General features: G+C 52.4%; 1 protein-coding gene across 1 annotated transcript in view; it reads right to left on the reverse strand.

The window, feature by feature from the left end:
* The window catches only part of STRIP2 (striatin interacting protein 2), a 23,117-nt gene extending 843 nt beyond the window's left edge, over positions 1-22,274 (reverse strand). Inside the window, exons 1-20 of the mRNA XM_074828133.1 lie at positions 22,131-22,274; positions 20,415-20,484; positions 19,280-19,354; positions 19,038-19,172; positions 18,730-18,850; positions 18,253-18,321; positions 18,034-18,140; positions 17,799-17,926; positions 16,910-17,095; positions 15,526-15,749; positions 14,146-14,211; positions 13,416-13,479; positions 12,261-12,332; positions 11,894-11,968; positions 10,442-10,539; positions 9,769-9,895; positions 7,945-8,045; positions 5,691-5,757; positions 2,196-2,300; positions 1,612-1,816 (exon numbers count right to left, since the gene is read on the reverse strand). Of these exons, the coding sequence (XP_074684234.1) occupies positions 1,612-1,816; positions 2,196-2,300; positions 5,691-5,757; positions 7,945-8,045; positions 9,769-9,895; positions 10,442-10,539; positions 11,894-11,968; positions 12,261-12,332; positions 13,416-13,479; positions 14,146-14,211; positions 15,526-15,749; positions 16,910-17,095; positions 17,799-17,926; positions 18,034-18,140; positions 18,253-18,321; positions 18,730-18,850; positions 19,038-19,172; positions 19,280-19,354; positions 20,415-20,484; positions 22,131-22,274 (2,239 nt within the window). The remainder of the gene's footprint in view (positions 1-1,611; positions 1,817-2,195; positions 2,301-5,690; positions 5,758-7,944; positions 8,046-9,768; positions 9,896-10,441; positions 10,540-11,893; positions 11,969-12,260; positions 12,333-13,415; positions 13,480-14,145; positions 14,212-15,525; positions 15,750-16,909; positions 17,096-17,798; positions 17,927-18,033; positions 18,141-18,252; positions 18,322-18,729; positions 18,851-19,037; positions 19,173-19,279; positions 19,355-20,414; positions 20,485-22,130) is intronic.
* Between the last annotated feature and the right edge of the window lie 911 nt (positions 22,275-23,185).

Below are 23,185 nucleotides of genomic sequence, written 5' to 3' on the forward strand. Positions count from 1 at the left end.
AAATTGTATTTTGAAAGCTGAGCTCTAAATCTATATGAAATAGTCATTCGCTCCATAAAGGATCAGTAAATTCATTGGCAAAGCTCAGCAGTGCTCAGAGAAGGGAAAGGTCCGAGCTGAGTATCAACCCAGATACACAAAGATAAAAATAAACACTCCAGGAAAAACCCTTCCAGATCGTGTCTCTGAAAGCCGAGTGCTTCCCTGGCAAACAGTCCAGGTCAAGATGCAGCCTCTGCTGAGTAGTGAACTGTGCAATCCAGTGTTGCATTATGTTGCTGATTAACTCTTTGGGGGGAAGTGGGACTCACACAACAATTTATCCTTTGCATCTGTCTTAAAATTGCATTATTCCCACTATCGCTGGGTAAATTCAGTTGTTACGGCAAATCCTTGCTCCAGGGCAGGTGACGTAGGTGGTCTCCTGCTATTTTGGAACACGCAGTGCTCCAGCTATTTGAGTCACCCGAGGCCAGCAGTATCCCATAGCTGTATCCCCTCAGCCGCATAAAGAAGCCCTGCTGCCATACTCAACCCCACAGGGAACAGTCAGCACGCTGAGAAACACAGCGGCAGGATAGAAATCCCTGTAAAAGGAAGTCCCCAGTCTTCCTGCTCTTGGGTTTTTGGGGGAACTCCACTCGCCCTGAAGTGAAATTAAAAATACCAAGTCTAGTTTTTCATTCTTCTGAATTAATGTCAGAATGGTATCATGACTACCGAAAGCATACAAGTCTTCAAAAACCAGATGATATCTTTGACAGTTGAGCACTAACATCATTATCGTGCTTTTCTCTCTTGTAAAAAAGTTAAGATGTTAGGCTTTTACTTCTTGCCCTGTTTTCTGTTAAAACAGGAATGCTACCCAATTTTTCTACTTAATCCTCATTAAAAAGAAGATACACGCAGGGCAAAAATTTAGGACCGTGTAATTAAGGCAAAAAGATATTTTAATGCTTTCTGCAAAAAGGTATTTTAATGCTTTCTCTTCTTGTCCTAAGCTTGGGTCAGTTGTTGCAGCAACTGGGTGTACTTACAAGGGAATAAAAGTATGTACTCTGATGCATCCTATGGATTAACAGATGAGGAATATCAGAAACTTCATGACGTCCCTCAAAAAATACAGATTTAGACTGCAAAAGAGCTGTATAAATAGACTGGCACATGCAGTCTGTGCTTCAGCGTGAGGCTGCAGAGTATCCGCACTGCCGGGATGTAAGTGCTGTTGTTTCTCAGGTGTGAGCTGCAGAGCCATCAGTCAGAGTTTCACTCCACGGCCATCCTGCGCACACACGCTTGGTGCAGATACCAGGACAGTTTAGTGACTTGGTGGCAAAAGTGGTTTGGGAATGCAAAAGTGCAGGTCTGGGCTTGGTGGAAGCTCTCATCTTGGAGACCCGAGCTGAGCATGTCTCACCCTGATCTGATTATTCCCACCTTTCCTCATGCAATCAGTTTCCTTCTGACAGTGCTGAACGGTACCTTAAAGCTTCTGAAAAAATCCCCGATACTGACCCAAACAAGTTGACGGGATCCTAACAGGTCAAACCACGTCAAACTCCCTGCGAGCCGGTTTCAACGCAGCGAGGATGCTTCCCCGGCACTACTCACCGTTGCCATAAGCCCAGTCATCGTTCATGCGGTGCCGCACCTTCTGGTAAATGGCAGACATGGTTTTCATGTTGCTTTTTCTCCACTGGCGCCCCAGATATTTGGTCTGGATTTTCAACAGCTTGAGGACATACAGCTGCATCATGGCCTGCTTCACCTTCAGAGCTCGTTTCAGTATCGGGGCTGATTTAAAGACTACCAGCATCTGCCAAGGAATCAACACAAATTATTGCAACGTGTTCAAGACACAAGTGCTGTCTGCGCAGCTTTGGCCACTAACGCCTGGGCCGTGTACGGTACAAACCCCAAGTAGGTAGAGCAGGAGTGTTCAACATAACCAACACTTGCTGCAGGGGGCTTGAGGGTCATAGAAATAAGTATTATTTACAGAAGAAAAAGTATTTCTGCACTTAGGGCTCAATCTGTGAAAGAAAAATGGGCAGATTATGAAGCAGCAGAAGCTCCAGTACTGCAAGAAGAAACTCTCTGCAGGGCTGAAGCCCACAGTGTAGAGCTGGGGATGCGCTCAAGGTGCAACACTGGCAGCCCATGGCAGGTCTCAGGGAGACGGGACATCACCTCACCATCGTCCTCGAGTGTTTCCACTTGGTCAGCTTGTTGAGGATCCTCAGCAAGTTAATGCAGGAGAATAAATTTCTCCAGCAGAACTGGTTGTTGTCTCCAGCTTCCTGCAAAGCAGAGAAGGAAAAGCGTGACTCCAACTGCAGTGTTCAACAGCAGCGCCAGAGACATCTTTGTGCAGAAAGTCTTTAATTTTATTATCTGCACAAGTCTTATTTCCAATGGAGAGTGAGCAGCGGAGCTACCTCCTCGCTTGGGTTGTCATCATGCTGCTGACAAGCCAACAGATTCTGGGGAGGACAGTTCTGAAAGACTCGGATGTAATCAGGGTTTTAATTTGCATTCAGGTTTAGAGTAAGAGCTAAGATAAATCACATTATTCCATCACAGGAAATATATATTGTGCTAGATTTGTATTCGTTGTTTACAGTCAGAAAGCAAATTACAGCCTAGTGATCACTATTGCTTAGAGAACAGTTTTTGTTAATTATATAAATTAATTCATAAATTACCACATGCTTAGAGGACATGTTACAGACAAATAAAAGGAAATCGCATAACAACGCAGGAGATGACAAACAGCAGCATCTGTATCAGGAGGGCAAGACTTTTCTGCAACGAAGATCCCCTCCAGCTTAAGTGTAGCTGATGTATTATTTTAAATATTGGCTAAATGTAAGCACCCCCAGCTCCAGCTTGCATAAATATTGCCTGTGGCACATTTGAGCAGTAATTCCACCACTACAGTAACTTGCTTTATGTTTGAACAGCACTGAGCACAGCAGAAGTGTCCCACAAATAACCTACTTGGGGATGAGAGCGGGAACAAGTGCTTCTTAATTTATAAGCCACTTACAGCAAGCTACAGCTTTAACAACTCATGGCAAAAACTGCAGCCTGGTGCATGATCCAGGTTCTGGGCATCCTCAGGAGGAGTTTGGGGGTGACCCCACAGAACCCCTTCTGTCAGTGTCTAATCCAGCTTCGAAACTAGATTTACCCAAGAAAATCCCACCAGCATAATACCTTTGATCTTAAAAGCAAGCACCGAACCTATCACTTCAGTAAGCTGGTAAAATGCTATTGTACATACAATTTTTGGAGGCCAGCAAGAACGTGCTTCTGACTTGATTTAATTCTGGGCTTTGGAAAAAGCCACTCTGAGCAAATGCACCTTTCTGCCAGTAGAGGCTATGCCTGTGCTGGAGGTTCCTGCGCACACAGCGGAGCTGGCACAGCCAAGCGCAGGGGCCGGATGGCACCGAGATGGCACCGAGGTGGTCGCGGACGCTGCGGGCAGCTCTGGGGGTACCAGCTCAGGAGCAGTGCCCGTGCAGTTTCATCTCAGTGCCCAGCCCTAATCTGCTCCCTCCGCACCAAGTAGTTTTTCCCAAAAGACCCCAGTAGGATAAGCTAATACCCATTTCATCAGCAGTTGGATTTGTCACCAATCTGATGTTGTCTCTTCAAGTGAGAGTCTGTCCATCAGATTTACAGAAGGAGAGAACAGGCTAAACAGACTTTAATCCCCCTTTTACCCCCGTCTCCTGTTACCCTCCCTGTGGCACCACGACACGGTGAAGCAGGGTCCTCTGCACCCCCCTCCCCAAACACGGGGAGCTGGAGGGGAGCCACGGCCCCGTGACAGGAGAGGGGAGATGGGGACCGGCAAGAGATCCAAGAGCCTGTCCCACAACAGGATGGGTGAAGCCCCCGCTAGCTCGCTGGGACTGCAGCCACTCCTGATTTACACCATGGGGGGACAGCAGTTACCCCGCAGCCAAAGCGTTCTTCCTCTGGAGACAGCACTGCTGAACTCGTCCTGGTTTTCCACAGAGGTAAACCAAACGCACATGATCCTGTGTTCAACCCACTGAAAGCATAATCATCTGTTACATCCGCTAAGAAATGTGTTACGGCTGCGATGTTAAAATCAGTGAATCAGAGTATTAAAAAAAAAGCTGAAACAACGCATAAAATGTTGGCAGAAGAAACATAAATATGTGCTCAAGCATATGCCTCGAGTACCACGGCATGTTTAGTTTCTATTAAATCCTTACATTCATGGGTGTCCTCCCAAAGATGGAAAAATTCAAGTTGGTTTCTGAATATTTTCTATTTAAATTAGTCCTCTGTGAGGCTAACATCCATGTCTGCTGGAGGAAAGCAATGTGACACTGTCGTTTAATGCAACAGCTCCCAAACTGGGAACCAGGCCCTACTGGGAAAGGGTAACTGGGAATATTTTCCCTAAAAAAGTTCAGTCTTCACCTACAGCTGTAAAGCTTAGCGTGAACGCAAGGATTAGCAGGAGTCATCTGAGCGCTCGGCGACATGTCACTAGATGTCCCCATCGGGCCAGGATATGTCAGTGGGAGCCTGACAGGGCTGGATGAGCACCCCTGGCCTTCAGCATGTAGCCCACGGACCAGCACAAACCAGGGGACTGACCCGTGGATGAGGAGGGAAGCGATGTCTGGGTGCTGTCACCCCCAGCAGGCACCCAAAAGGAAGCAAGAAGCGCTGGTGGAAAGGCACGTGGGACAGCAGTGGAGGACCGAGCCAGCATGCTGGCCACGCGTGATGATCCCACACCAACCGCACGCGCTCCACAGCGGGTTTTTATATAAATTTGATCTGGCGTAATCAACTCACAGCTGAAATTTGCATTGCAGTGGCTCATCAGAAATGCCGTGGCTACAGATCCAATAAAACCAGTTTGGCTGTCCTGGCTGACCACAGATTTGGAGGGACTCGTGAGCAACTTTGGCTCACAGAAACTAGGGAAAATCTTTATTTTAATGATTTTAACCTTTACACAGCTAAGGAAAACCACATAGGCTTGAGATTTTAGCAGCCAGGCAACATGAGATCATCCCTGCCCAGACTGGTTTTGGTCAGGCTCCTTCTTAATGCTTCCTGCATCCTTTAGGGTCACCCTTCTCTCTGATTCCCCCTCCTCGTTAGCCTCAAAGCTTCTCCCTGCTCTGCGTCCTGTCCGAGTCCAACCTTCTCTGCATTTGAAACATTGCAGTTATGAACCTGCCAGCATTAATGTCTCATGTGTAATCCGTGTATTCACACAGGCCATCCCGCTGGCTGGTCTCCATAATACTTAGGCTCCTCTCCGTCGGCAATTTGGTTCGTTCCTTAATCTACTGGCATCTTATGAAATGCGAGTGCTCAGAGCAATTTAAACCTGGGAGGCAACGGCCTCTGGGCAAATCCTTTTTAAAAGCAGCTCTCTTGTTTGGAGAAGCGAAAAGGAAAACTCTACACCCAACTATTTTTATGGGGTGCACGCCAGCAGTGCCTCCTTCCCACCTCCCCAGAGCTGACAGGTGGGATGAATTTTCAAGTCTGGAGGGCAAAAAAAGTCTAATTTTGGAAAGGTCGGGGGTACGGAAAAAGAAGACAGAAAAAAGAAAACAAAAATCCTTCCTCACCCTCTCGCATACAGCAATACCTATTACAAGGGCCCTTTCTGTGCTGCTTACCAGGCTTTCTGCAGTGAGCTCGGGCAAATCATAGACTGTGCAGTGCGGATAATCCAGGACGGAGATGCTGTGGAAAAGGGGAAAGAAGGGACTCGTTAACAACCAGGTAAATATGAAAGCAACTTTTTAAGATGATCTACGTGATTATGCCCAGCAATCGGTTACGTCTTCCTTCCCTGGGCCTGGGGTTTGACTTGCAGCGGCAGCGCTGCCTTATGCAGCAAGGAGTTTGGCTGGGTAGCCATCCCATCTCCGGCGAGCTGCGCTGGGCGCGGGAGCCAGCCCGCAGCCGGAACCGTGCGGACGTGCCTCCCTCCTGCATTTCCGACTGCGCGGACGGCATCCAAATGGGCTCCCAGCCCCGCCGCTGCCTCGCCTCGCAGCTTAATGGAGCACGTCGATTCCTCTTGGCTCCGAAGCGCATCCTGAGTGCATTAATAAGGACTCGAAGGATTTGGATCCATTAAGACGTGACAGATTAGTTATTCATATGCATATTTTTTAAAAGGGAAAAAAAAAAAAAACCAAAACAGATCTTAGGTTAAAATGGAGACATCCGATTACCAGCAAGAAAATTCACAATGAGGGCATCAGGTCTTTTGAAGCCCTCCAGACCTTTCAAAGCCCTCTAGACCTTTCAAAGCCTCCAGACCCTTCGAAGCCCTTCAGGCCTATTGCCTTTGTAAAAGTAGCCAATTAAAAAAAAAAAAGTAAAGTGTATATAAATGTATATACTTTTATATATATACATTATATATATGTGTGTATTATATATATGTATAATGTATGTATACATACACACACTGATGCTATCTGCCCTGAGACATCACCAATCTAAAAAAAGCATGTGCTATCACACAGCCTCACTTCTTATGTTCCCCCCTGTTTTCCATTTTTTGTTAAATTCAGCAGCTGAGCAACAAGCTGGCTTGTAACGATCACCAAGTCAGAGGCAATGCAGGGTGAGCACCAAGGTCAGGGGATCCCCTAAAACAGGCTTTGTTTAAAGTGTTTGGTCCAGGAAGGGCTTGTCTGACCACAAGGACAGATACTGCTCGTTGGTTCCTACCCATCACAGCCCTAAAACTAGAAGTGCTGTGTAGGTACAAGCAGGAGAGCTCAGAGGGAGCCCGCTCGGGGCCAGGAGCCCCCCGGCTCATTTGCCACAAGTTATCATTGTACTGACATCACTTCTGGTACTTCCCATCACTGGACTCAGGTCCATACATCTGAACGTGACAAAATCCCACGATCCTTTTTGCAGGGCAGTGCCTGACGTTGTTCACCGTTATCTGAAAAAACAGCACTCTGGGCTGGGCGGAACATCTAAACCTCTGCGGATCAGAGCATCCAGCTGCAAATCCACCTCATTTCACAGGAGCTTATCCTGCCTGTGAAACCTCCATCAGAAAGCAGAGGAGGGAGCTAAGTGCTCCTGGGCTACGCTTCCCCGTCACTTATGTGACTTATGTGACAATTCCAAAAGTGGAAATGTTTATCAGCAAGAGAAATAAGATATTGCTTTTGATTTTTCCATGCGTGCCTTCTCACACATACACAACCATACCGTGCAGGAGACAGACCAGCTTACACCCGTGGCTCAAGAGCAACAAAAAGAGCACCAAAAAGCAACAAAAAGGATTTTTTCATTGTTCCAACAGCAACATCCCCTGTGGCACTCTCCTCCAAAATCAAGGAAATCCTACCCAGTCCTACTGAGCTGTGAGTTGTGCTCTTTCAGTGCTTACGCTGACTTGTGGTAGTCCAGCCAGTCCCCATGCAGACTCAAAACAGGACTGGTCTTTCTCAAATCAGAAGTAAAAGGCAGTGACAACTATGCAAAACCTGAAGAAGTCAGGAAAGCTGAATTATAGCTATAAAAAGTGAAAAAGACCTAGAAGACTCTACCCCATCTAGCCTTTTTTTGAAGCTATGGCCCACAGATGGCCGCTGGCACTGGACTGCTCTCCAGGAGTCCACGTAAAGATGAAAACAAGGCCGCTGTCAGCAAGGGAGATGGAGCTATGTCACTAGTCGTCCAACGAGAGATTGGAAACTCCCCATCCAGTCCTCCTCGTTAAGCAGAAGGGATTTGCTCCCCTCCAGCATATTCCTGTGGTGGAGAGCATACTGCCCCAAAGCCGTGCTAGAGACCAGAGGTCACTCAGTCCCACCACATATTCACGTGTTAGGGTTCCTCATGCACAAAGCCTCCCTGCTCCATCACCTCTCTCTTCCCCAGAAGTGGCTGTACCTGTTTTTGGCAGTGATATAAGACATGATGTTTTGGTTGAAGAACTTCAGGATCAGCGGGATGCAGTTGGCAAACACCAAATGTTGGGACACGTACTCAAACTGAGGAAGAGAAGTGAAATGGGTCAACGTTAGCTGGCAGCATCACCTGGGAATGGAAACCCATTTCCAGCCAAAAAAGCAAAGCAGTATTGATGATTTGCTCTAGACACCTCGCAAACCATCTTCCCCTTGCAGAAGTCTGCTGTATAAGGCTTGCATCATATACAGCAACTCCCACCAGCTGGAAAACTTTATTTGCCCTGGAGTGGACAAATCTTCTGGCAGTAGTTTAGGAATAGCTGCACCTAATGACTGCAGCGTAGCTTTTCAAGACAAAAATCCATGGCAAAACAGTATATGGGGAAGAGGGAAGGAGAAGATGTAGCTATTACATGCGAAAATACAATCCTTCCTATTGCTGTCGTACGCTAACCCCAGTCCCTTTCCAAATTTCGACTGAAAAAAGTACCCTTACCTTCATACATGTGTTTAATTTCTCTCCCTCTCTAAACATTAAATGGTCTGGGTGTGTACAGCTGCATAACACAACAAATCTCGACCGGCCTCTAAAGAGAGAGATGCAAATAGCAGCAAGATCCTATCCCATCCTGTCCTACCCCAGGTCCATGCGGTGGCTGCCGCACCGGTGGGTCAGCCAGCGAGCACAGGGTGACCCCCAGCTGAGCCTGGAGCAGCCACGTTCTCCATCACCCTCCACTGCTTTCTGGAAGCATCATCTCAGCCCTTGCGGTGGTTTTCAGGGTGCTCCTCGAGACCAGCTTTGGCACCAAGAGAAATGATGATGGCTCTCCCAAAATCAGACACAAAAGCAGAATCAGAGGAAGAAAACCCTACAGCTTTCTCCAGACTTAGCAACAGACCTCAAGGGTCCTCCTGCCATGGAGGAAGAAATGAGAGGAGCCGTTTTGGGAGTGAAGCGAGAAAAATCAGTGAAGGGATGTGGGGGGGACACAGAACAAATGTAGGATTGTAACACTGTGGGGTTTTGTTTCATTTTATCCAATCCAATATATGGATTTATATTTATCGTCAGATAAATATCAGTGGGCTTCATAACACAGATGGATTTGTACCATGCTGAAACCTTTAAAAGAAAAAAAAAAATAGAAAACACTAATTGTTTGACTTGCAGAATGGGTGGAGAACTGGGCCCAGGCCACAGCTCAAATCAGTCCTCAGTCTTTTTTTAATCAAAGAAAGCTGTCATGCAAGTTCAGTTCAATTGGTGCCCCGCAGATAAAACAAAAATCGGATTGCATCTAGGACCCAGACCTCCAGGCTCTGCTGAAACTGGAGCCCCAAGAACTTGATCCTGCCGAGGGACAGAGGACTGGATTAGTTGACCCTGTGAGGTCCTACCCAGCACTATTTCTGGTCATTGGAGACAAGACAGAGCAAAAGAGGGTCTTGTCTAACCCCCATCCCCTTCCCCCTTCTGCCAGCGAGGCTCGTGCTCGTGATACCGCCTAAATTTTAACCTGATCAGCCACAGTGTGAATTTTCCCACAAGTCTGAAAATTCCTTCCATGTGAGTGGAAACAATCCTGTCAAAACACAGTCAGAGATATATTGCAGGCAGGTTATCCCTGCCTGAGTAACCCTATACAAATCCTGGCCCGGGGCTAGGCTTCCCCACTGTGGAAAAACAATCTGCAGCTCCTCATGCAAACCCTTCCTGGAGAGGTCTTTTAGGAGAGGGTCTATGAGGACACACCAGCTTCCAGACCAGCTTGGCGACAGCTGAGCCCTTCTCTACGCTCACCTGGTAAATGTGGTTCAGCTTGAAGTGCTTGAGGAGCAGCAGCAGCAAAGCCGAGATGCTCTTCACGATGATCTCTTTGTGTCTGTTCACGTCAATCCCCAGTTTCATGCTCTGGAGAACGGTGATGCTGGGTTGGAGGGAGAGAAGGCAACAGCACGGTGGGTATGGGAGCAAGGAGGACTAAGGGACTGTTGAGTTTGTATTCATCAGGACAGGCTCTGCAGAAACAGGGACCTTCGCTTCCCCCTGGGACTCCCATTTCCATCCTCTCCTGCCTGGTAACACCAAAATGCATTAAAAAAAGGGAAAAAATGCTGATTGCACTCCGCCAGCAATCCTGGGGGAGTGGTATGAAGGACACCTGCCATATGCTCATGTATCTTTATGATTTGTGTCAATTAGCATGATTTTATGATTCGTGTCAGTTTGCTAGCAGAGCACAGCAGCTGCTGACTGCGCTCAAATTGTTACACTTCTGAAAAAACAGCTTTCAGCGCTTTTTCCTTGGCTTTCACCCCTCTGCCCTGGTGACAACAGTGGCTTGCACGTATCCAAAGAGACGTCCCCAAATCTGGAGACCCCTGAACCTATCGGCAAACCCCAACTCTCCTGCTCGGTCCAAGACTTTGTGGCAAAACTAGGATGGCTGGCGGCCACCTTGTCGAGGACTTACGGCATCTCTTCAGGCAACACGTCTGCCAGGATGTTGATGGAGTCGGTCTTGGCTTTGGAGGTCGGCGCTGCAGCAAGGAGGATTTTCAGCAAAGCTATCTGCAGAAGAGAGCAGGCATGGGGGGATGCTCCCAGCAAGGGCCATTCCTTCCTTCCCCTTCACTTGCTGAAACTGGACAACTTCAAAACAATTCTACAGGGTTTCACCAGCCCAAGCTCCACTCACTGTGACGGACCAACTACGCCAAGGCTCAACCTCTCCTTTTATACCCTGGACAGACAGGCCAAGTGTGGGCAACACAGCAGCTCTGGTTTAGCCTTAACTTAAGGCATCACGAGCACCTGAGCTCTAGTAGTACAGAAAAAACAATGCAAGGGACACCTGGAGCTTAATGCATTTAAATCTGTATTCGTGTCTCCCTACAGAGTGCACGTGACCCAATTAGAATCACAGAATGGTTTGGGTTGGAAGGGCCCTTAAAGATAATCTAGTTCCAACCCTCCTGCCACAGGCAGGGACACCTTCCACTAGATCAGGCTGCTCAAAGCCTCACCCAACCTGGCAACATAGCTGAATTTCAGGATGTGGCATTGGACTAGATGATCTTCAAGGTCTTTTCCAACCTAGATGATTCTGTGATTGTATTCTTCTGGGGCCATGGGAAGGCTGCAAGGGATGTCCCTGTAAGGAAAGTCATAACCTACAGACTCTCCACAGTCTGAAGAGCTGTGGAGAGCACAGCCAGGCTGGCAGAGACCTGAAGGCATCACCACCTTGTTTGCTGAGCCACATAAAGCATGGTGACAGTGTAGTTTGGTTCCTGGCCCAGCAAGCCATCACGCTCGGAGATGAGCCTGATATCGTAACGGAAAGTTAATCTCAGCAAAAAGGACAAAGGCTCAAGGGACCAGTGAAGTCCGTAGGTCACTTCTTGAGGTCAGAAGTGAAGGTGCCTGCATCAACGTGCAACAGCTTGCTGGCAAATACTACAGCTCACGCAGCTCAAAAGATCACAGAACCACAGAATCATTCAGGTTGGAAAAGACCCTGGGGATCATCGAGTCCAACCATCAGCCCTACTGATGATGATGACACGGGGCCATCCCCGGCTCATTCCCCTTCCTGCCTGGAGGGCAGGAGCCAGTTTTGAGCTTCCACCAACATGAAGTACTTTGTTCCTTGTTCCCAATCCTCCGCACACATCCTATTTTCTGACCACTGACCTCTTTCCAACCATTTGACCGTGTCCCTGGGTATCTACACCCCTTCATCCTGTGAATCCCTCCTCTTGGATTGTACTTTCCACCCAACTCTGCTCTGGATTCCCACCAAATTCTCACCATTCAAGTCCTGAACACACCCCAGCAGCCCCATGCTGAGCTCTGCAGCTCACAGATTGGCACCATTCCCCACTCAAAAGCTCTTCTTTACTTTTAAAAAACATGGGCTTACCATATACTGGGGGAGATTGTACAACATTGTTCGATACAGGATCTCACAAGGAGTTTCTTGGACTTCCTCTTCCCCCTAGCACAGAGAAACATTAGAAACAAGGGAAAATTAAGTTATTTCCAGTCCACACACTTGAGATACGTTAGTCACCTCCATAAAACCCAGTTTGAGGACTTAATGATGGACAGAGCTGCATGCTGACTGCAGGAAGTGCCAGGCCTTTCTCCACTGCTACCTTTGATCAAGATACAAACTTCTAGAAAAAAAAGAGCATCCAAGGTGTGTCCTAAGGATGACGAAGAACATATGGATTTCTATGACACCTTGGAAATCTTCCACATTGTGATGGGGTGCAGCAACTTCTTACCAGAGACATGGGGCACTTCTCCAGCTCCTCCTCGTTCTTGATCTGGACATCTGAGATGGAAACATACTTGTGCTGGCAAAATAGACAGAGGTAGAGCAGTGTCACAACTGACAGATGAAACACAGTCAGTGATGACAACAGTTGCTGATTTCAGTAATATCCCAGTTAGGTGTACAGGTCACAGCAGATGCATGGAGAACTCATCTTTGGGGGGGACATCCCTCTGTCCCTGAAGCCCCTCACACATCATGCCTTTGATTACTCCTTCTAGGATCTCTCTGGAAGTAAATGGAGAGGGACAATCACCTCCAGAAGGCAATCCAGACCTTGGATAGGGTCAGCTGGCCTCTGGAGTGTCTCACTCCACATGGAGCACTGCAGGAGCTGAGGCTGGCCATGCATCGTCCTGGGAACAGCACAGGTCTGGGCACGTATGTCCAAACCCAACTCTGGAAGTCTGTCATCTCCAGAGCACAACATGGCAAACGCTCACCAGGAAGAAGCAATGCTACACCTGGGATAAAGGGGAAGTCCAAGTGCTGGACAATCTATTTGGACTTGCAGTGAGGACTCAGTTTTCCATTTTTTGCCTCAATTCTTGCAAGAAGCTCCAGAAGCTTCTCCTGTGCCAACTAACAAGAAGGGCCCCTCTTACTCCCTCCAGTAACTGTGTTTCAGCTGGAGGTTAGACGTGAGGATTCCACACCACATGTGGTGGATATTCAGCCCCTCTCAAGCTGTTCAGACCTTGACTGGATTTGTCAGATTGACTTCCCAAGGCAGAGGGAGAAAGAGCTCAGACCAAAGGCATTGCTGTACATCAGGTGAAGAGGAGCAGAAGACTAAATTCACATGAAATATTTACTGTGGGCTGAGAGCATACATCTGAGGAACTTATAACTCGTTATAAGTGCCGCATCACAAAGTTTATGTGTATGAGACTTGCTGCCCTGCAATCCCCCTATGGCTCTGGTGATCTTGGCCAAAGATTTCCCCATTTCCATGGGATCCTCACAGGTCTGATCCTACCTCAGAGCATCTGCTGAGTGCCAGGGAGCAAAAATAGCAAGGGATGAGGTTAGACAAGCTGACTCCGCTCAGCAAGGCTTTCTGGCCTGCTTCATCCAAGTGCCATGCGTGGAGCCACCATCTTACCTGCTTCAGTGTCTTCACACTTTCATGGATGGGCCGTGGTAGCCCTATCAGGGTTTCGGTGTCTCTGTGGGGGATGAAAGAAGGTAAGTACAAGTCTGGGAAGAGGATCTGGGTTTAATACTTCCATGTCATACAAGGTAAAAGAGGGATCCTGTAGTCTACTGAATCTACTGAACGCATCCCAGATGGGTCAGGGGTTGGGAGGGGTGTTGGTGTGAGCTGCCCGCCCTCACACCTCCTCCCCAGCAAAGCCTGCACAAGAGAGGGGTGACCTCGGGGTGAAGAACTGGGGTGAAATCAGGTCTCTGCGTGGAGCCAGCTTGAGCCCAGCACCACACCTAAAACCGCAGATACTCTGCTGGGCCCGTGCCAGGATGATTCGGCACCCACAACTTGATTTATTCACAAACTGAGTAACTGACTGTGGATACCAGATTGTCCCAACTCCCTCCCACATCAAACCAGCCTCTGGCCTGGGCCAGAGGTCACTTATTCTGGGTTACGTCTGATTTTTAATAGAAAGAGGCCCTTGGAGACCAGCATCTCCAAGAACATGTTTTTATAACTCTGAGTGCACTGCTACAGCCCCAGCGAAATCCAGTTCTGCACCGCATCATCCCAAGCATGCCTTAAGCTGGTTGAGAAAAGCTCTGCGGACACCTCCCACCAGTTAAATTGCACTGATGGGAGCTGAGACAGACTTTGTTGGACCCACACACGTAACACTCACTGTCCCAGTGTGAATCCGATGAATTTGTTCCTGCTTGCTTCCAGGAAATGCTCAATGTCTTTCTGTCTGATGGAGCAGCAGAGAAAACAGAAACAAGGAGAAGGTTGGAAAGTAGAATATACCAGATCACAGCCTACACTGCTCAGAAAGAACAGCAGCGTGGGACCAGCTCAAAGAAGCTTTGAGCTTTCTAGGATTGACTTCTAGAGGTCTTCATAGCAACGGGCTAGAGCCACCATTACTCTCGCTGGTGGGAGCAATGTGAACCAAAACCATTTGTATTTGCTGTGCAACTCCATGGGAGTGTGCAAATAAATGGAGAGGAGTTCTCTATGACCAACACCCTTTTAACCACCTCCTGTGCTCCTAGCACATGCGTCTTCAAGTAGCATCTGCTCGCTTGGAGCGAACAAATGTTGTCTCTGCAGTCTGGCGGAGCACGTGCTGCTCCGAGAGCAAGCTGACATCTTGTCCACCTTGGGCATCTTTCATGAGAACTGGTCAGGGGCTCAGCACTACATGTAGGACATGAACCACGAGCCAAGGCTCTCACGGGCAGAAAGAAACCCAGCTGGATTTCCAGGCACCAGCCAAGATTGATTTTGAAGCTGAGGGCGCTCAGTTACGTGGAGTACCACAGCACCGCCTGTGCAGAGACCCATGGGGGATTGCCGTGTCTCTGTGAGGAGTGCTCTGCACAGACACGCTGAACCCTGTCACTGCGCCACATCGAAAAGATTTATTTGCTCCTGTGATTTAAAGATACTGGATTAAATCGAGGCTTCAGATCAACAGCAAAAAAACCTCACATGGATTAGAGGGAAGGGGACAGAGGATTTCACCCTCTTTTCCTAATCCTCCCCCTCTATCACATGTAGCAAAACTGGTCTTAGGAAGGGAAGGCACAACTTCTTTATCCTCCGATGTTTTTCTCCCATTTCTTAACCTTCAAGCAAGGCCATCCAAAAAGGCTTCATCTGGCAACACAAGAGTCCCACTCAAAAAGCAAGAGGTGATGTCATTCACCAGTTACCAAGATGATTACTCTAGGACCCTGCCCTACCGAGATCCATTGGTGCTGGTTGGGAAAGCTGATCCTGTTCCCACAGTGCTTCAGCACAAGCCTCCTTCCCAGCTGGATGTCCAAAATGGGATTGCCACTTACTGGCCAAGCTTAGCCATGCTTGATTTGTAAAGCCTGGGGAAGGGCTTAGTTAAACCCAGTCCAGAAAGGATCAACTGAGACAAAAAAAGAAGTGGAGTCACTTCAGCTCAACTTGCCAGAGGCCAACAGACTTGCCACAGACTGACGTTCAGCCTGCAATGATCTCCAGGACAGGTAGGACTGGGGAGGATGGCAATGACACCAGATGGTTTTACCTGACTTTGGGGGCCCAGGGGAGCCCTTTTGGGAACGACACCCTTTCAATAGGCGGGCGCTGAGCGGGCATCGCGGGGATAATGGCGTCCCGCTCCATCAGGTCCAGTTCCCCCTCGATCCCGCTGTCCACATCATCGTTCTCCTCTTCATCAACTCCTGCTTCGTCATTCTTGAAGGGGTCTCTCTCATTGTAGATATCCAAACTGTCTTGCTTCATCAGGGGCTGCAGCAGAAGGGGAAGGAGAAATTCAAGTTACTCCGTGGATTTCATTTCCCTCCCAACTGCTTGCACCAGACCTCTCCATCCTGGAAGGATCAAGCTCCCAGATGTTCCTCAGGTGAGGATTTGCTTCCTAGCTGTTTCCACCAGAGCCTGGACAAGGAACAGCCCCCTCTGTAGCTGTAACCTTGCTGCTCTAGGAGGTGTGACTCCATTTTGGACCTGGACAGGCTGGAGAGGTGGGACGTGCAAACCTCATGGAGTTCAACAAGACCAAGGGCAAGGTCCTGCCCATGGGTCGGGGCAATCCCAAGCACAAATCCAGGCTGGGTGAGGAGGGGATTGAGAGCAGCCCCAAAGAGAAGGACTTGGGGGTGTTAGTAGAAAACTGACTGTGAGCCAGCAATGTGTACTCGCAGCCCAGAAAGCCACCCGTGTGCTTGGCTGCACCCAGAGCAGTGTGGGCAGCAGGGCGAGGGGGGGGATTCTCCCCCTCTGCTCCGCTCTCGGGAGACCCCCCTGCAGTGCTGGGTCCAGCTCTGGGAGCACCAACAGCAGAAGGACATGGACCTGCTCGAGCAGGGCCAGAGGAGGCCACGAAGATGCTCGGGGGGCTGGAGCACCCCCCTGTGAGGACAGGCTGAGAGAGTTGGGGGGTTCAGCTGGCGAAGAGAAGGCTCCGGGGAGACCTTAGAGCGGCCTCCCAGGACTGAAAGGGGCTACAGGAAAGGGGGGAGGGACTCGTCATCAGGGGGGAGGGATAGGACGAGGGGGAACGGGTTTAAACTGACAGAGGGGAGATTTAGATGAGATCTAAGGCACAAATTGTTCCCTGTGAGGGTGGTGAGGCCCTGGCACAGGTTGCCCAGAGAAGCTGTGGCTGCCCCCTCCCTGGAAGGGTTCAAGGCCAGGTTGGACGGGGCTTTGGGCAACCTGGGCTAGTGGAAGGTGTCCCTGCCCGGGGCAGGGGGGTTGGACTGGATGGGCTTTAAGATCCCTTCCAACCCAAACCATCCTGTGATTCTAGGAAACTGGAAAACGCAGGAGCATTCTGGGGGAAAGGGAAACATGCTCCCGAGCACACACTGGCTCTCTGAACGGATGATAATCCCCAGCGGAAAAGCATCCTGGGCCGTGCACCAGGAGGATGAACCTGCTCTTACCCGCCGGCTGCGGTGACCACGCTTCTGCTGCTGCTGCTCCACGAGCTCGATGGAGTAGGTGGGAGGCGATGCGGCACGCATGCTGCGCATCACCTGGATGCTGTCCTCCGGCAAGGGTGGCAGCCCCAGCTCCTCCCGCTTCCTCACCTTCATTGTCTGCAGGGCTTCAAATCCTCCCAGCGTGAACTAGGGACCAACACGAGAGGTGAGAAAGCAGAGAGCAAACATCCCATCCAGATGGAATGGATCCTCTGGGCTGCCAGGGGAGCAGCAGCTTGAGGCCATCAAACTGGAGCGTTGAGGATGAAGAAACCACATCACTGGTTCTTTCTCCAGACTTCTCTCCCACCCCACGTCCTCTGCATGGCCTCAGCCCACCCTCATCCCAGAAGAAACCAGTTGCCTTGTGTCAGCCTCCTGTGCCATCCTAAATAACCACGTTATGGTTGGATTGAATCACAGAATCCCAGAATCATCTCGGTTGGAAAAGCCCTTGAAGCTCTTCCAGTCCAACCATGAACCTCACCCTGACCGTTCCCAACTCCACCAGATCCCTCAGCGCTGGGTCAGCCCGACTCTTCAACCCCTCCAGGGATGGGGACTCCCCCCCTGCCCTGGGCAGCCCATTCCAACGCCCAACAACCCCTTCTGCAAAGAAATCCTTCCTAAGAGCCAGTCTGACCCTGCCCTGGCGCAGCTTGAGGCCATTCCCTCTTGGCCTGCCGCTGGTTCCTTGGCTCAAGAGACTCATCCCCCCTCTCTGCACCCTCCTTTCAGGGAGTTGCAGAGGGCCATGAGGTCTCCCCTCAAATAGTGGGGAACATTCAGGCTCCATCAGCATGATTCCCAAAATGACTGGTTTCTGGAAGAAGGAAGGATTTGCACCCACCAGAAGCACCTTCCAGAGCAGGAGCAGAACCTTCTTCATGGGGAAGTGTGGAGCGTGGCCACTGCAGAACTTGGTCACCATCGTGAAGAGCAGAAGAGCAAATGGCTCTTCAGTGTGCATGGGGAAACCTGGTGGAGAGAGGGACCAAGAGCAGGTTCAGAGCAGATCTCCCATCCCTGATGTCTCCAGCACGATGAAGGGACCTTGTTAGGGCACAATGAACTCTGTGGCTCACTCAGCTCCATCCTGAAGGTCTCCCGGCAGGTCTTCCACTCAGGGGGATCCATCTCCTGCTCCACACGGATGTTCTCCACCATCAGGTACATGACACTGAGCAGCACCCTGCCAGGACAGCAGGGCAGGCAGGTGACACTGCCAGCCAGAGGCCACTTTGTACCCAGAGGCTGTCCGACAGCCTCCACCCAACGTGCTAGTGGAGGGCTGAGTGGGGTACCTGAGCTCGGTGCTGTCAGCCAGCGAGATGGCCGGCTTCCTCAGGGCGCTGCTGCAGGCCTGGCTGTTGCTGCGGGGAAGGGGACGAGCTCAGCGCCAGCCACCAGGCACGAGCTGCTCCTCACCCTGACCCCCAGCCGGAGACACCGTGCTGGGGGACATGTCGTGGCTGCAGCACCTCCCTGGTCCTCAGTGAGGAGGAGGAGGAAGGAGAAAGAAGAGGACGAGAAAGATGGGGAGAAAGAAGGTGAAGAAGATGAAGAGGAGGAGGATGAGGAGAAAGGAGGGCAAGGAGGATGGTAGAAGAGGGTGAGGAGGATGGAGAGAAAGAAGATGAAGAGGAGGAAGGTCAGGAGGATGAGGAGAAAGATGAAGAAGAGGAGGGTGAGGAGGATGGAGGAAGAGGGTGAGGAGGATGAGGAGAAAGAATAAGATGAAGAAGAGGACAAGGAGGGTGAGGCAGTGCGGGTCCTCTCACTCAATCTCCATGTTGAGGAGCTCCAGGAAGGCGGTGAAGGTTCCCAGCTGGTACAGGAGGAAGCTGTTGTGCCGAGACCAGTGCAGGACGTCGCCTTCGTTATCGCAGTCTCCGAAGACACCTGAAGAGGCCCGAAGGGAGGCCCTGGTTAGGGGGGAGCTGCCTTTGGACCCCTGGAGCACACGGGATCATCCCAGGCAGGACCTTCACTGCATCGAGCTGACACAACCCCAAGAGGAAGCTTCTCCCCAGCCCCCAGGCCAAAGCCAGGCAGCGGATCCATCCAGATGCGGGGGACGTGTCCTTACCTTGTGCCAGGTAGAGGATGGCCCGTGCTACTTTGAGCCGCTTGTCCCTGTTGACCACCTCAAGCCCATCCAGCAGGCGCATGACGTAGGCCTTCTGCTGAGCCCTGTCCAGCTCCAGCCACCTCCTGCCCTGCACTGGAGAGGGGACACGACAACCAGCCGGGTGCCTCCCCGGGGGTCCCGCTCTTGCCTGGGTGGGGGGGCTGCCCCGAGCCCCGGGGTGCTGAGCCCAGAGCTGGTACCTTGAGAGTGAAAATCCTCCTCGAAGCATCTCCTGTTGGTGCTGAGCTCGGGCTCCTCAGTGTAGCTGTACAGCTCTGATGGAGAAAGGACTCAGCAGGGACCCAGAGGAGTTTCACCCTCCTCCTCATGGCCAAATTCCTTGTGGGACTCTGAAACCTCCCTCCGCACCCGGCAGAGACCTAAACTCACCCCTGAGCTCTTCTGCAGCTCCAAGGGGCATCTTGGAGCCACCCAACGCTACCAAATTCATCATTTTCATCCCCATGTGTGGGCTGGGCTGTTCCCACACTCCTGCCCACAGCGATGGTGCTCGAGCTGCATTTGCAATTTCATAGGGGTTTTTTTGGGGGGGGGGGGGGAGGGGGGAGGGTGTCATTTTCTGTCACAATTAAGCCAGTTTGCCAAGGGAGGGACCGCAGCAGCACCCAGACAAGACCTGCCCTGATTTCACACCCAGCAGCTCAGACATTTTGGGACCTGAAAATTGGGGCTGGACTTGCAGGGACACAATGTTGCGCCTGTTCCGACATAATTCCTACCAATTCCTATATAATTCCTACAGTGCCGCGGTGCTGAGCAGCACCGTGAGGAACTGAAATGGTCCTGCGAGGGAGGAGGAAGGATCCCTTGCAGAGAAAAATGTGCTTTAGGAAGGGCTGAGACACACACAGAGCTAAAAATAACCCCTTTGCCAGTCGAGATACGCTCGGGACCCTGAGGGTTACGGGGCAGAAGCAGCCGGAGTCGCTGCACGGCAGGAAGATCCGGGACAAGGACTCGACCCATGGTGACACCCGCGATAAAGGGTGACACTTCCCAGGCTGGGCTGTGCCACCGGGCACGCCGCCCATCCTCCCACCCCCTGCATGCCTGTTGGCGTGTCCCAGATAATTCGGAGCACGGGGTAATCCCCGTGGCCCCCCCACGTCCCTTTTTGCTCATCCCCGGGGAGCGAGTGGCTCTCTATTAATAAATCCCTCTTGCTCTATTACCGCAAGGATGATACCACTCGATATCCATCCCCCATCCCGCTCGCCTGACTCTGCGAGGGATTTTTTTTTGTTGCTTTTTGTTGGTTTTTTTCCCCCGGCGGGCACCTATTAATAGCAACGCAGCACCCGACCGCAGCTTCACCTGCTAACTCGGCGCCGTGGCCGTCGGCATCCCCGTATTCGAACTCCAGGTTGGGGCAATCCACCGAGCCCTGCGGAGAGCGGGTTGGGGTTAGTGGGGGTGGGGGCTGGCACATCCCCACGGATATTTCGGGAGGGAGGACGGCTGCCAGCGCTCTCAGCCTTTGCATTAAAGCTCCTCCAACGACTCGTGCACGGATGATCTTGACACGGGTCCCCAGGGCTCGAGCGAGAGACGTCCGCACGAGGCTACTTAAAATACAGCGCAAATTTGGAAGGCGAGTGTAAAAATAGCATTTCTCAAGTCCTCGGGAAAGCAGAGGCAGGACTCAAAGTGCCGGTGAATATTTGCTGCATTTCAGAGCCCCATTTATGCTTAAAAACAAAGTCTGAGGCTGATTTGAAGCAAAAGTGCCCGGAAGGATGCAAACCCCGCGTGCTCTATCCTTAGCATCCCAAATCCGACAGTTTTCGGGGCCGGGCTCTGCCCTTTTGAAGCCGGGAGGGTTGTGGATCACCCTCCTCCTCCCCTGCGGATGAGGAACTGGAGCATGAAACTTCACCGAAGGATTACGGTGGGGCAGGGGGCGGGCGGCCGCAGCCAGACGACCCAACGCTGGCATCACGCCACTGTGCCCCGGGAAGGGAACACATGAATGGATAATCAACTAAATTACCATAATTTCTGATTCGGAGTCCCGGCATCCCTCCTCAGCACCTGGGGTTGGAACCGATGTGCATCGTCACCATTAATATTGATGACCCTGGAGGATGCGTGGTTCCGGGCTGAGCCCGACTTGCTCCGAAATGGTGATTTCTCACCCAATTTTTGCAGCCGAGCCAGCAGGGTGGTTCGGGGAGTTAAAGCCGCCGCGGAATTTGGCGGAGCGCGTGCAGCGCTAATCCGCTTGGCGAGGCCGAGCCAGAGGAGAAAAGCAAACCCCAAATCCACGGGCAGGGCTCGGGGGAGGGGGGGGCTGCGACTCGGGCACCGTCCCCCGGGGAGGAGGGACCCTTTTTGGGTCAGTGGTCCCTGGAGGAGCCCTTCAACCCGCAGCTCCTCGGTGGGGAAGCGAGACCTTCCCGTCCTCTGCTCCTGGGGGTCCCGCAGTGGCTTTATGGTGGCCGGGGACATCAGTCCCAGGCCGCAGCCTGGTGGCCTGAGCCTGGTCCCACTTGCCCAGCCCGGCACCATGAAGCCAGACGGGCGCAGCTGGGTCAGAGCAGCAGCGGTGACGCAGCTCAAGGGGGGGTTTGTGGTGACGTTATTTGGGCAGAGGGGGTGGAGGGGGCTGCAGACCCCAGACCCTGTTGGGAGGCGGGGGAGAAGGGGGTGACTGGAGGGTGTGGGGGAGCCCAGAGCCCAGCTGGCACCCCAAAACCCTGCTGCCAGCTGTGGGAGCGGGGCGGGGAGGTCCCAGTGCCGGGGGCAGCCTCCTTGGGGACCCCCCACTCCAGTCTGGGCACCCCCCCACCCCTGCAGGACCCCAAAAACCGTCAGGGGGTGGGGGGACACCCCCAGGACCCGACCTCCCCCAACCCCGGATCAGGCTCCTTCCAAACGCGGCCCCGCAGGAGCCCCAACCGCCCCCCGCCTCCCGGTGCAGGCACCCCCCCCCCCCATTTGGGGTGTCCCCGAGGCCGAGCAGCGGCCAGAAGGAGCCCCGAGGCGGGGGACGGGGGGGAGCGCTGGCACTGCCGCCCCCCCCGCTCTTACCTCGGACTCTTTGCGCTGGCTCCTGAAGAGCTCCCGGCTCTTGGGCTGGGGAGGGGGCTGCGGCGGGGGCTGGGGCGGGGCCGGCCGAGCCCTGCCCGGGGCCGGGGCCGGGGCCGGGGCCGGGACTCCCCCCGCCGCCTCCATCCTCTGCGCCCCCTCTGCAGCGCCGCCGAGCACGTGGGGGCCGGGCCCCACGCCCCACCCCTCGCCCCGCCCATCCGACTCACCCATTGGTCTTCTGCTCCCCGGGGCGGGGCTGGAGGACACACCCCCCGCCTCGCCATTGGGCGGGGGGCGGGGCCAAGAAGGGCCTCGGAGGAGGGAGGGGCGTGATGGGGGGGGGTGTCCCCTGGGTAATGGGGTGCAGGGACAGGGAAGGGGTTGGGGTAACCCAGGGGGTGGTGGGGGCCTTGGGGGGTGCAAGGGGGGGGGGGACACACACGGGGTGTGCCTGGAGGTGACAGGTTTTGGGGGTCATGGGGTGCCCCAAGGGTGATGGGGTGTCCCTGGGAGCCAGGAGTTCGGGGAGGGGGGGTTATGGGGGTGTCCCCGGGGGTGCTGTGGAGGACACGGGGTGTCCCTGGGGGTGATGGGGGAGCAGGGGGGTGCTGGGCGCAGCAGGAGGTGCCTGGGGGGCTAATGGGGGTGCTGGGGGGGTGGCCATGGGGGTAACGGGGTGCTGGGTCTGGTTGGCACCTGGGGGGAGGGTGCAGCTGCCCCACTGCAGGCTGGGGCCAAGGGGTCCCCATCCCCGCAGCACCCCCAGCATCACCCGCCCAGCCGCGTCGTCCAAACCCCCATTACCACCATCTTGGGTTAAATGGGGGGGGGGGAGATGGGGACTTCCTCTCCCTCCCCACCCAATAGGGGGGGACACGGTCGCTTTTGGGGGTGACTCTGCAGCCACGGAGGTGCTGGACGCCCCGTCTTAGTGCCACTTGTGTCCCGTCACATTTCCCAGCTGCTGGAAAACCAAAGTCTTTCCTCTCAGTGTTTCCCTCGGGAAGCGACGGGGCAGGGGCAGGAGAAATAACGGGATTTTTTCCGCTCCCCAA

Source organism: Strix aluco, chromosome 5 (genome assembly GCF_031877795.1).
Source record: "Strix aluco isolate bStrAlu1 chromosome 5, bStrAlu1.hap1, whole genome shotgun sequence".
NCBI lineage: Eukaryota > Metazoa > Chordata > Aves > Strigiformes > Strigidae > Strix > Strix aluco.